The sequence below is a fragment of the Plectropomus leopardus genome, chromosome 13 (genome assembly GCF_026936395.1).
Source record: "Plectropomus leopardus strain MGB_pleo_1.0 chromosome 13, ASM2693639v1, whole genome shotgun sequence".
Classification (NCBI taxonomy): domain Eukaryota; kingdom Metazoa; phylum Chordata; class Actinopteri; order Perciformes; family Serranidae; genus Plectropomus; species Plectropomus leopardus.
Window position 1 is genome coordinate 22,838,626 of NC_142188.1, and position 13,538 is coordinate 22,852,163.

General features: G+C 36.7%; 2 protein-coding genes and 1 pseudogene across 3 annotated transcripts; all 3 read right to left on the minus strand.

The window, feature by feature from the left end:
* Positions 1-779: 779 nt before the first annotated feature.
* LOC148187709 (glycine N-acyltransferase-like protein 3) lies at positions 780-3,848 on the minus strand. Its single transcript, XM_088086421.1, has 5 exons — positions 3,720-3,848; positions 3,517-3,624; positions 3,316-3,436; positions 2,372-2,504; positions 780-2,226 (listed from the first exon to the last, which is right to left on the minus strand). Exons 1-5 carry the CDS (start codon positions 3,792-3,794, stop codon positions 1,827-1,829), a joined length of 837 nt encoding a protein of 278 aa, XP_087942547.1. The 5' UTR covers positions 3,795-3,848; the 3' UTR covers positions 780-1,826.
* A 2,059-nt stretch (positions 3,849-5,907) lies between these two features.
* Positions 5,908-8,491, minus strand: LOC148187710 (glycine N-acyltransferase-like protein 3; annotated as a pseudogene). Its single transcript, XR_015778543.1, has 5 exons — positions 8,361-8,491; positions 8,158-8,265; positions 7,957-8,076; positions 7,018-7,150; positions 5,908-6,872 (listed from the first exon to the last, which is right to left on the minus strand). The product of XR_015778543.1 is annotated as a glycine N-acyltransferase-like protein 3 (transcript).
* A 2,108-nt stretch (positions 8,492-10,599) lies between these two features.
* On the minus strand, positions 10,600-13,182 carry LOC121954438 (glycine N-acyltransferase-like protein 3). Its single transcript, XM_088086830.1, has 5 exons — positions 13,010-13,182; positions 12,807-12,914; positions 12,605-12,725; positions 11,666-11,798; positions 10,600-11,520 (listed from the first exon to the last, which is right to left on the minus strand). The coding sequence occupies exons 1-5, from the start codon at positions 13,082-13,084 to the stop codon at positions 11,121-11,123; spliced, it is 837 nt and encodes a 278-aa protein (XP_087942956.1). The 5' UTR covers positions 13,085-13,182; the 3' UTR covers positions 10,600-11,120.
* Between the last annotated feature and the right edge of the window lie 356 nt (positions 13,183-13,538).

Sequence of the window (13,538 nt, forward strand, 5' to 3'; positions counted from 1 at the left end):
CAAAAATAACAAAATATTAAACTGAGGTTGTGGTAGAAAATCTTAATACCTATATATATTTTTAACATACAAATTGCAATATCTATCTATGTATATATATATGTATATATGTGTGTGTGTGTGTGTGTGTGTGTGTGTGTATATATATATATATATATATATATATTATTGTTTTGTTTTTTTTAATTCTCGAAATAAGTCAAACTCTTGTATTCAAAATATGTGCTAAATATACTTGATTACTTTTACACATAAAGCGGAAAAATTGATGGATGAACAGAATGGATGTTATGTAAATGTAGTACCAAAAAAAAAATATTAAGATATGTTTTGATTACATTTTGATTAGTAACTGTAAATTGATTTTTTTCCTCAATAACTGTAATGTTTACATTTACATTTTGTCATTTAATTATTGTAGCCTACAACATTGCAAGTGACTAGGGTTGTCAAACACATGTGGTGGAATGAGAATATTTACCTCCACAATGAAGTGGCTTACAAGTATAGCGAATAATATGAGGATAATACTCAATTAGAATAAAGGTACCTCAAAATTTCCACTTATGTGGGACCTACTGGAGTTTTGAGCATAATGTGAAAAGGAGAACAAACTCTCTCTGACACATGAAAATAATGAAGTATGCAAAAAATATCTTAATTTTGGTAAACCGTGATTAGTAATAACTGTATTGGTGTGTATATAATTAGGTAGCCTCTATGTATAGAGCAACTCTATATAGGATAAACTACATAACTGGATAATTGCAGACAGAGCATGAATCAACACAGCTGTTTAATTTGAATCTCTCCTCCAAACACACATACAGAATATGGACACACACACACACACACACAAACACACACACACAAAAAAAAAAAACATATAAAAATACAATTGTTCATCAATTGTATCAATAGAAAATAGAAAATGCTGGTATGACAAAAATGCATTTCATTAAAATACAAAAATAAACTTTATCCATACTGCTTTTAACACACTTTAGGCATTTGGTAGCATCAATATGTGTCTGAGGTCACCTCTCTACATGGAAAAAATGACCTCTCCTAAATTATAATAAAATGGCCGTCGAGATACGTTGGAACAGGGAAGTGCAATGGAGTGAGTCCATATCTAAAATCTGTAACTTGGCACGCAATCAACTGAATGAGGGCAAACAACACAAAATAGTACCATTACCGCAGAGAATAATACAGTACAAAATAGTAAAGGAGAATACTGAGCGCCCCGCCTTCCCTTCACCCGAAGACCAACCTAAAAACAACCTAAAAGAAAAAAAGTAACCTTCTTTGTGTGTCCTCTAACACTGCAGCACAGGGAAACACAAAGGAAATACAGCAGTTCACAATGAGCACATTACTGCGGTCAACATTACATCTCATGTGATTCTGTTGCATTTCGCCAAAGACTGATAAGACTAACTGTTGTACAGTTGTTGTTTTTTATTTAATTCAAACTTCTGGATAAAAATATGTCTCGTTTGAATGATTAATTTAGTATTATTATTATTAGTTTAATTTAGTGTATTTCAAATACACAAATACAAGGTGTCGGAATATTTTGTTACAAATTACATATTATATGTTCTGTCCAGCAAAATACAAATGACCAAATGTTCAATATTAATTAAATGTTAAAAATATTTAATTAAATTACTGGCTATCTTATCTGCGCCTACTATGAAAAAGGTGACATTATTAGTGTTTAATTTTGCATCAGTTAATGCCTCCTTCACTATCATTATTACATTCCAGATTTATTTATCACTATGGCAGGTATACGTTTTATCACAAGGGTTGCAAAATCAAAAGTTGAACTCCATCCACATTGCCCTGTATGAGGGGTCCTCAGTGAAGCCCAGGCTTTTAAAGAGCTTATAGGAGACTTCGTTGTTCTCTTCTATAAAGCAGTACACTGGGTAGCCCTCAGCGTGGAGTCTCTTGGCCATGGTGCTGATCAGGACTTTAGCGTAGCCTTTTCCTCTGTGCTCTGGCAGAGTGTACAATAAGCCCATAGCAAAGTAATCGTACACCAGAATCCAGGACACCGGCTGACCCTGGCCGTCAGTGATGCAGCATGATGGGAAGTTACTGATGAGGTTTGTAATGTTCCTGTATCCCTGTGCGTTCCCTCCAAACTTCCAGTTGTTATTCACCAAGTCGACGTGGGAAAGGTTAAGAGATGAAATCCTTGATTTTACCTCACTGCAGAGAAGCAGATTTATAGAGAAACAGATTATGATAACATTTCATCTGAGCCGAGAAACAATATTACTTCACTTTTCATTAATGCAGATTTGTGAAATATGTGAACATAACCTTAAAGCACATTTTAATGATCTGACTGCACCTCTCAGTTGCTGGTGTGAGTAGACGGTTGATGTCTTGTAAATACAGAAGATGCACCAGAGTATAGTATTGGTTGTTGACATCTCTGTCAGAGGACACCTCTTTGAGCAGGGGGGCGTGGGAAATGTCAGCTCCTGTGGGCCAAAAATGATTCACGTTAGTACCATTCTGGTACTTTTCTTTGCAAGGAGTTTGCTATGTTGGAAATTGTCGACTGAGGTACCAAGCACAGCGGCCGGACAAACTTTCTCATTTTCTAGTAAACACTATAGACCTGCACCAAATTATGCTTCTGTAAACATTTGAGGTGAGAAACAGGCAATGCAGTAATATAATCTTGATATATGTAGTGACTGACATAACTGACAGCTGTGTTAGAGTGTCCGTTTCAGCAAATATGAATACAGTTGTATTAAAAAAAAAAAAAAGCAGGGACTGTACTTGGTGTAACTGGGGTGTGTCTTATTGTAATATTTTTTTCTTGAGCCTCCCATAGTGACTGGGGTAAAAAATCATGAACCGCCACCCACTATTAATGACCATATTTCATAGTTTCTGGCTGTGAAAAATGGTTAGAGTTCAAAGATTTTTAAACAAAACATGCTTTGCGAATGTAGATTTTGGGGTTCTGAGGTTAAACAAATACAAAACATGACCATTTAAGGTCAAACGCCTCTCCACTAAGCTAAATCAAAATTCATTACTCCTTTCCCAGTACCTATTAAATGATTAAATGAAATCAGTAATTATTAAATAATTTTAAAATATATTTTGTTTTGTACCACCCCCTTCCCTCTCATACATAACGAACAGTCCCTAACCACCTAAAGCTTCGAGTGGTGTTCCCCTTGAAGTACAGGACCTTTACATGAGTAGGCTTATATTAGGCTTCATTACAGAGCTACAAACTATTAACCCTATTATTTTACCGTGATCTAAACTCACCCACAATACGAAAATAAGTGCTCCAGTCGATTGCATTCTCATCTTTCAGCATTCTTCTTAAAATCTGTTCATTGGTGCTGAAGTATGTCACCTTTTTCATGAACTCCAGGGCGCGCTTGTTCTGCAAAGCAAACGCTCCATTCAGCGATCGTGACACACAAAACTGGATGTAAACAACTCTCCAGTGGGATTTGAACTCACATTGGGGTCAGGTCGGCAAATAATGACCCTAAAATCGGGCCACGCATCAACGATTACGTCCAGTGTGCTTGGTTTGCCTCTGTTGATCCCATGAAGGAAACCGTAAACCTGAAAGCACGAAACGTTCAGAGTTACAGTGGCTTACAGGAGACAATAAGTACATGCTGAGAACTGCATATGATACGGTTTAGAGGTGTATATACCTTTAAACTCTTGGGGAGGTGTTTCAGCAGAACTCCTTCTGCTATACGCAGCTCGTCTTTGTTCAGGACCTTCATGTTTTGGGAGTGACACTTCTGTAATAGTGCAGTTTATCCGGTCTGTCGGGTCAGACTGCTCTTTTTCGATAAAAATTGTCTCTGCCTTTATAGATCACTGATAGTGGACCATCACAGGTCACAGGTTGCCTTCAGATAAGAAATCTGATGATGCAGGCGGTGCATGCATGATTACTGTATTTAGACCATGGGTGTAGATTTAGGGGGGACGCAGGCTACACGTCCCCCTCAAGATTTAAAACATCTGCATTTGTCTCCCCCTAGTAAAAGCATGAGGACTTCAGAAAATGTATGATGATTTAATGAAGAAAAGGCAGAAATAATGGTGCATAAAAAAATCACCAGAATGCAGGAAATAAAAGTTAGTGTGAAAGGTTTCGGGAGATTTTTAACCCTTTCCAACAAAATCAGCGCCTGCATGTGGGTTTTTCAAACAACAAAAGCTCTACTGGTGATTGTGTGATGGCAGTGGGGACATCCACTATTAACTATATGTACAGTATGTAAAAGATCATGAACATGTCCACAAATGTTTAAAGACTTCAGGGATTCATTTTATATATTTTGTCTCCTCCCCGTCACTTTTAGATCATTAAACTTATAATGAGCATAAGTGAAACCAAGTATTTAAAATGAGAATTTTTTAATGTCATGTTATTGTCACTACTTCTGACAATGAAATTTTTCCTCCCTGTAAAATCATACCTTTCACAGCATTCCTACCCTTATCGGCCAATCTTACACGATGGACAGGAATGTTAAAAACCTCCCCCAAAGATAGATAACACACAAACGCACACACACACACACACACACACACACACACACAAAACAACCTTTCTTTGCTTTTTGCTTTTTCCAAAAATAACAAAATATTAAACTGAGGTTGTGGTAGAAAATCTTAATACCTATATATATTTTTAACATACAAATTGCAATATCTATCTATGTATATATATATGTATATATGTGTGTGTGTGTGTGTGTGTGTGTGTGTGTGTGTGTGTATATATATATATATATATTATTGTTTTGTTTTTTTTAATTCTCGAAATAAGTCAAACTCTTGTATTCAAAATATGTGCTAAATATACTTGATTACTTTTACACATAAAGCGGAAAAATTGATGGATGAACAGAATGGATGTTATGTAAATGTAGTACCAAAAAAAAAATATTAAGATATGTTTTGATTACATTTTGATTAGTAACTGTAAATTGATTTTTTTCCTCAATAACTGTAATGTTTACATTTACATTTTGTCATTTAATTATTGTAGCCTACAACATTGCAAGTGACTAGGGTTGTCAAACACATGTGGTGGAATGAGAATATTTACCTCCACAATGAAGTGGCTTACAAGTATAGCGAATAATATGAGGATAATACTCAATTAGAATAAAGGTACCTCAAAATTTCCACTTATGTGGGACCTACTGGAGTTTTGAGCATAATGTGAAAAGGAGAACAAACTCTCTCTGACACATGAAAATAACGAAGTATGCAAAAAATATCTTAATTTTGGTAAACCGTGATTAGTAATAACTGTATTGGTGTGTATATAATTAGGTAGCCTCTATGTATAGAGCAACTCTATATAGGATAAACTACATAACTGGATAATTGCAGACAGAGCATGAATCAACACAGCTGTTTAATTTGAATCTCTCCTCCAAACACACATACAGAATATGGACACACACACACACACACACACACACACACACATAAAAAAACCATATAAAAATACAATTGTTCATCAATTGTATCAATAGAAAATAGAAAATGCTGGTATGACAAAAATGCATTTCATTAAAATACAAAAATAAACTTTATCCATACTGCTTTTAACACACTTTAGGCATTTGGTAGCATCAATATGTGTCTGAGGTCACCTCTCTACATGGAAAAAATGACCTCTCCTAAATTATAATAAAATGGCCATCAAGATACGTTGGAACAGGGAAGTGCAATGGAGTGAGTCCATATCTAAAATCTGTAACTTGGCACACAATCAACTGAATGAGGGCAAACAACACAAAATAGTACCATTACCGCAGAGAATAATACAGTACAAAATAGTAAAGGAGAATACTGAGCGCCTGCCTTCCCTTCACCGAAGACCAACCTAAAAACAACCTAAAAGAAAAAATTAACCTTCTTTGTGTGTCCTCTAACACTGCAGCACAGGGAAACACAAAGGAAATACAGCAGTTCACAATGAGCACATTACTGCGGTCAACATTACATCTCATGTAATTCTGTTGCATTTCGCCAAAGACTGATAAGACTAACTGTTGTACAGTTGTTGTTTTTTATTTAATTTAAACTTCTGGATAAAAATATGTCTCATTTGAGTGATTAATTTAGTATTATTATTATTAGTTTAATTTAGTGTATTTCAAATGCACAAATACAAGGTGTCGGAATATTTTGTTACAAATTACATATTATATGTTCTGTCCAGCAAAATACAAATGACCAAATGTTCAATATTAATTAAATGTTAAAAATATTTAATTAAATTACTGGCTATCTTATCTGCGCCTACTATGAAAAAGGTGACATTATTAGTGTTTAATTTTGCATCAGTTAATGCCTCCTTCACTATCATTATTACATTCCAGATTTATTTATCACTATGGCAGGTATACGTTTTATCACAAGGGTTGCAAAATCAAAAGTTGAACTCCATCCACATTGCCCTGTATGAGGGGTCCTCAGTGAAGCCCAGGCTTTTAAAGAGCTTATAGGAGACTTCGTTGTTCTCTTCTATAAAGCAGTACACTGGGTAGCCCTCAGCGTGGAGTCTCTTGGCCATGGTGCTGATCAGGACTTTAGCGTAGCCTTTTCCTCTGTGCTCTGGCAGAGTGTACAATAAGCCCATAGCAAAGTAATCGTACACCAGAATCCAGGACACTGGCTGACCCTGGCCGTCAGTGATGCAGCATGATGGGAAGTTACTGATGAGGTTTGTAATTCTCCTGTATCCCTGTGCGTTCCCTCCAAACTTCCAGTTCTTGTTCACCAAGCCGACGTGGGAAAGGTTAAGAGATGAAATCCTTGATTTTACCTCACTGCAGAGAAGCAGATTTATAGAGAAACAGATTATGATAACATTTCATCTGAGCCGAGAAACAATATTACTTCACTTTTCATTAATGCAGATTTGTGAAATATGTGAACATAACCTTAAAGCACATTTTAATGATCTGACTGCACCTCTCAGTTGCTGGTGTGAGCAGACGGTTGATGTCTTGTAAATACAAAAGATGCACCGGAGTATAGTATTGGTTGTTGACATCTCTGTCAGAGGACACCTCTTTGAGCAGGGGGGCGTGGGAAATGTCAGCTCCTGTGGGCCAAAAATGATTCACGTTAGTACCATTCTGGTACTTTTCTTTGCAAGGAGTTTGCTATGTTGGAAATTGTTGACTGAGGTACCAAGCACAGCGGCCGGACCAACTTTCTCATTTTCTAGTAAACACTATAGACCTGCACCAAATTATGCTTCTGTAAACATTTGAGGTGAGAAACAGGCAATGCTGTAATATAATCTTGATATATGTAGTGACTGACATAACTGACAGCTGTGTTAGAGTGTCCGTTTCAGCAAATATGAATACAGTTGTATTAAAAAAAAAAGCAGGGACTGTACTTGGTGTAACTGGGGTGTGTCTTATTGTAATATTTTTTCTTGAGCCTCCCATAGTGACTGGGGTAAAAAATCATGAACCGCCATCCACTATTAATGACCATATTTCATAGTTTCTGGCTGTGAAAAATGGTTAGAGTTCAAAGATTTTTAAACAAAACATGCTTTGCGAATGTAGATTTTGGGGTTCTGAGGTTAAATAAATACAAAACACTACCATTTAAGGTCAAACGCCTCTCCACTAAGCTAAATCAAAATTCATTACTCCTTTCCCAGTACCTATTAAATGATTAAATGAAATCAGTAATTATTAAATAATTTTAAAATATATTTTGTTTTGTACCACCCCCTTCCCTCTCATACATAACGAACAGTCCCTAACCGCCAAAAGCTTCGAGTGGTGTTCCCCTTGAAGTACAGGACCTTTACATGAGTAGGCTTATATTAGGCTTCATTACAGAGCTACAAACTATTAACCCTATTATTATACCGTGATCTAAACTCACCCACAATACGAAAATAAGTGCTCCAGTCGATTGCATTCTCATCTTTCAGCATTCTTCTTAAAATCTGTTCATTGGTGCTGAAGTATGTCACCTTTTCATGAACTCCAGGGCGCGCTTGTTCTGCAAAGCAAACGCTCCATTCAGCGATCGTGACACACAAAAACTGGATGTAAACAACTCTCCAGTGGGATTTGAACTCACATTGGGGTCAGGTCGGCAAATAATGACCCTAAAATCGGGCCACGCATCAACGATTACGTCCAGTGTGCTTGGTTTGCCTCTGTTGATCCCATGAAGGAAACCGTAAACCTGAAAGAACGAAACGTTCAGAGTTACAGTGGCTTACAGGAGACAATAAGTACATGCTGAGGACTGCATATGATACGGTTTAGAGGTGTATATACCTTTAAACTCTTGGGGAGGTGTTTCAGCAGAACTCCTTCTGCTATACGCAGCTCGTCTTTGTTTAGGACCTTCATGTTTTGGGAGTGACACTTCTGTAATAGTGCAGTTTATCCGGTCTGTCGGGTCAGACTGCTCTTTTTCGATAAAAATTGTCTCTGCCTTTATAGATCACTGATAGTGGACCATCACAGGTCACAGGTTGCCTTCAGATTAGAAATCTGATGATGCAGGCGGTGCATGCATGATTACTGTATTTAGACCATGGGTGTAGATTTAGGGGGGACGCAGGCTACACGTCCCCCTCAAGATTTAAAACATCTGCATTTGTCTCCCCCTAGTAAAAGCATGAGGACTTCAGAAAATGTATGATGATTTAATGAAGAAAAGGCAGAAATAATGGTGCATAAAAAAATCACCAGAATGCAGGAAATAAAAGTTAGTGTGAAAGGTTTCGGGAGATTTTTAACCCTTTCCAACAAAATCAGCGCCTGCATGTGGGTTTTTCAAACAACAAAAGCTCTACTGGTGATTGTGTGATGGCAGTGGGGACATCCACTATTAACTATATGTACAGTATGTAAAAGATCATGAACATGTCCACAAATGTTTAAAGACTTCAGGGATTCATTTTATATATTTTGTCTCCTCCCCGTCACTTTTAGATCATTAAACTTATAATGAGCATAAGTGAAACCAAGTATTTAAAATGAGAATTTTTTAATGTCATGTTATTGTCACTACTTCTGACAATGAAATTTTTCCTCCCTGTAAAATCATACCTTTCACAGCATTCCTACCCTTATCGGCCAATCTTACACGATGGACAGGAATGTTAAAAACCTCCCCCAAAGATAAATAACACACAAACGCACACACACACACACACACACACACACACACACACAAAACAACCTTTCTTTGCTTTTTGCTTTTTCCAAAAATAACAAAATATTAAACTGAGGTTGTGGTAGAAAATCTTAATACCTATATATATTTTTAACATACAAATTGCAATATCTATCTATGTATATATATATGTATATATATATGTGTGTGTGTGTGTGTGTGTATATATATATATATATATATATATATATATTATTGTTTTGTTTTTTTTAATTCTCGAAATAAGTCAAACTCTTGTATTCAAAATATGTGCTAAATATACTTGATTACTTTTACACATAAAGCGGAAAAATTGATGGATGAACAGAATGGATGTTATGTAAATGTAGTACCAAAAAAAAATATTAAGATATGTTTTGATTACATTTTGATTAGTAACTGTAAATTGATTTTTTTCCTCAATAACTGTAATGTTTACATTTACATTTTGTCATTTAATTATTGTAGCCTACAACATTGCAAGTGACTAGGGTTGTCAAACACATGTGGTGGAATGAGAATATTTACCTCCACAATGAAGTGGCTTACAAGTATAGCGAATAATATGAGGATAATACTCAATTAAAATAAAGGTACCTCAAAATTTCCACTTATGTGGGACCTACTGGAGTTTTGAGCATAATGTGAAAAGGAGAACAAACTCTCTCTGACACATGAAAATAACGAAGTATGCAAAAATATCTTAATTTTGGTAAACCGTGATTAGTAATAACTGTATTGGTGTGTATATAATTAGGTAGCCTCTATGTATAGAGCAACTCTATATAGGATAAACTACATAACTGGATAATTGCAGACAGAGCATGAATCAACACAGCTGTTTAATTTGAATCTCTCCTCCAAACACACATACAGAATATGGACACACACACACACACACACACACACACACACACACACAAAAAAAAAAACCATATAAAAATACAATTGTTCATCAATTGTATCAATAGAAAATAGAAAATGCTGGTATGACAAAAATGCATTTCATTAAAATACAAAAATAAACTTTATCCATACTGCTTTTAACACACTTTAGGCATTTGGTAGCATCAATATGTGTCTGAGGTCACCTCTCTACATGGAAAAAATGACCTCTCCTAAATTATAATAAAATGGCCGTCGAGATACGTTGGAACAGGGAAGTGCAATGGAGTGAGTCCATATCTAAAATCTGTAACTTGGCACGCAATCAACTGAATGAGGGCAAACAACACAAAATAGTACCATTACCGCAGAGAATAATACAGTACAAAATAGTAAAGGAGAATACTGAGCGCCCGCCTTCCCTTCACCCAAGACCAACCTAAAACAACCTAAAAGAAAAAGTAACCTTCTTTGTGTGTCCTCTAACACTGCAGCACAGGGAAACACAAAGGAAATACAGCAGTTCACAATGAGCACATTACTGCGGTCAACATTACATCTCATGTGATTCTGTTGCATTTCGCCAAAGACTGATAAGACTAACTGTTGTACAGTTGTTGTTTTTTATTTAATTCAAACTTCTGGATAAAAATATGTCTCATTTGAATGATTAATTTAGTATTATTATTATTATTAGTTTAATTTAGTGTATTTCAAATACACAAATACAAGGTGTCGGAATATTTTGTTAAAAATCACATATTATATGTTCTGTCCAGCAAAATACAAATGACCAAATGTTCAATATTAATTAAATGTTAAAAATATTTAATTAAATTACTGGCTATCTTATCTGCGCCTACTATGAAAAAGGTGACATTATTAGTGTTTAATTTTGCATCAGTTAATGCCTCCTTCACTATCATTATTACATTCCAGATTTATTTATCACTATGGCAGGTATACGTTTTATCACAAGGGTTGCAAAATCAAAAGTTGAACTCCATCCACATTGCCCTGTATGAGGGGTCCTCAGTGAAGCCCAGGCTTTTAAAGAGCTTATAGGAGACTTCGTTGTTCTCTTCTGTAAAGCAGTACACTGGGTAGCCCTCAGCGTGGAGTCTCTTGGCCATGGTGCTGATCAGGACTTTAGCGTAGCCTTTTCCTCTGTGCTCTGGCAGAGTGTACAATAAGCCCATAGCAAAGTAATCGTACACCAGAATCCAGGACACTGGCTGACCCTGGCCGTCAGTGATGCAGCATGATGGGAAGTTACTGATGAGGTTTGTAATGTTACTGTATCCCTGTGCCTTCCCTCCAAACTTCCAGTTGTTATTCACCAAGCCGACGTGGGAAAGGTTAAGAGATGAAATCCTTGATTTTACCTCACTGCAGAGAAGCAGATTTATAGAGAAACAGATTATGATAACATTTCATCTGAGCCGAGAAACAATATTACTTCACTTTTCATTAATGCAGATTTATGAAATATGTGAACATAACCTTAAAGCACATTTTAATGATCTGACTGCACCTCTCAGTTGCTGGTGTGAGCAGACGGTTGATGTCTTGTAAATACAAAAGATGCACCGGAGTATAGTATTGGTTGTTGACGTCTCTGTCAGAGGACACCTCTTTGAGCAGGGGGGCGTGGGAAATGTCAACTCCTGTGGGCCAAAAATGATTCACGTTAGTACCATTCTGGTACTTTTCTTTGCAAGGAGTTTGCTATGTTGGAAATTGTCGACTGAGGTACCAAGCACAGCGGCCGGACAAACTTTCTCATTTTCTGGTAAACAGTATAGACCTGCACCAAATTATGTTTCTGTAAACATTTGAGGTGAGAAATAGGCAATGCAGTAATATAATCTTGATATATGTAGCGACTGACATAACTGACAGCTGTGTTAGAGTGTCCGTTTCAGCAAATATGAATACAGTTGTTTTTTTTTAAAAAAAAAAGCAGGGACTGTACTTGGTGTAACTGGGGTGTGTCTTATTGTAATATTTTTTTTCTTGAGCCTCCCATAGTGACTGGGGTAAAAAATCATGAACCGCCATCCACCATTAATGACCATATTTCACAGTTTCTGGTTGTGAAAAATGGTTAGAGTTCAAAGATTTTTAAAGAAAACTTGCTTTGCGAATCCCAATGTAAATTTTGGGGTTCTGAGTTTAAACAAATACAAAATACTACCATTTAAGGTCAAACGCCTCTCCACTAAGCTAAATCAAAAATCATAACTCCCTTCCCAGTACCTATTAAATTATTAATTATTAAATAATTAAACATATATTTTATGTTTTGTACCACCCCCTTCCCTCTCATACATAACGAACAGTCCCTAACCACCTAAAGCTTCGAGTTGTGTTTTCCTTGAAGTACAGGACCTTTACATGAGTAGGCTTATATTAGCTTCATCACAGAGCTACAAACTATTAACCCTATTATTATACCGTGATCTAAACTCACCCACAATACGAAAATAAGTGCTCCAGTCGATTGCATTCTCATCTTTCAGCATTCTTCTTAAAATCTGTTCATTGGTGCTGAAGTATGTCACCTTTTTCATGAACTCCAGGGCGCGCTTGTTCTGCAAAGCAAACGCTCCATTCAGCGATCGTGACACACAAAAACTGGATATAAACAACTCTCCGGTGGGATTTGAACTCACATTGGGGTCAGGTCGGCAAATAATGACCCTAAAATCGGGCCACGCATCAACGATTACCTCCAGTGTGGTTGGTTTGCCTCTGTTGATCCCATGAAGGAAACCATAAACCTGAAAGCACGAAACGTTCAGAGTTACAGTGGCTTACAGGAGACAATAAGTACATGCTGAGGACTGCATATGAAATGGTTTAGAGGTGTTTATACCTTTAAACTCTTGGGGAGGTGTTTCAGCAGAACTCCTTCAGCGATCTGCAGCTCGTCTTCGTTTAGGACCTTCATGTTTCAGGAGTAATGCTTCTGTAATCGTGCAGTTTATCCTGTCTGTCAAACTGCTCTGTTCCAATGAAAATGGTCTCCGCTTTTATAGATCAGTGATAGTGGACCATTGCATGTCACAGGATGCCTTCAGATAAGAAATCTGATGATCGCTCACAGCGAGGCAGGTGGTGCATGCGTGATTACTGTATGTAATGTTTTTTTTTTTTAAAACAAAAAAAACCTGCTAAAAATAGGCTATGGACTGCATTCCCGCTGCCTGTATCAGACCTGTGACCTCAGTGCTGCAGCAGACAAGTGCCTCACTGTCAGCTTGTGTGTGCGTGTGGGTTTTTTTGTTATTGTGTCCATGCAATGCTATAGACAGGCCGGAAAACAGGTACACACTAGACAGCAGCATGAACAGAAGTCTGTGAAAACTCTATGATGGTTACTTCTCTCTATATGTCTCTTACTT

Coding starts and splice junctions, on each gene's coding strand:
- LOC121954438 (XM_088086830.1), bottom strand. CDS start 13,084: ATGAAGGTCCTAAACGAAGACGAGCTGCAGATCGCTGAAGGAGTTCTG. Junction 12,915..13,009: donor ACCTCCCCAAGAGTTTAAAG/GTATAAACACCT, acceptor TCGTGCTTTCAG/GTTTATGGTTTCCTTCATGG. Junction 11,799..12,604: donor CACTTATTTTCGTATTGTGG/GTGAGTTTAGAT, acceptor TTTGGCCCACAG/GAGTTGACATTTCCCACGCC.
- LOC148187709 (XM_088086421.1), bottom strand. CDS start 3,794: ATGAAGGTCCTGAACAAAGACGAGCTGCGTATAGCAGAAGGAGTTCTG. Junction 2,505..3,315: donor CACTTATTTTCGTATTGTGG/GTGAGTTTAGAT, acceptor TTTGGCCCACAG/GAGCTGACATTTCCCACGCC. Junction 2,227..2,371: donor CTCACACCAGCAACTGAGAG/GTGCAGTCAGAT, acceptor GCTTCTCTGCAG/TGAGGTAAAATCAAGGATTT.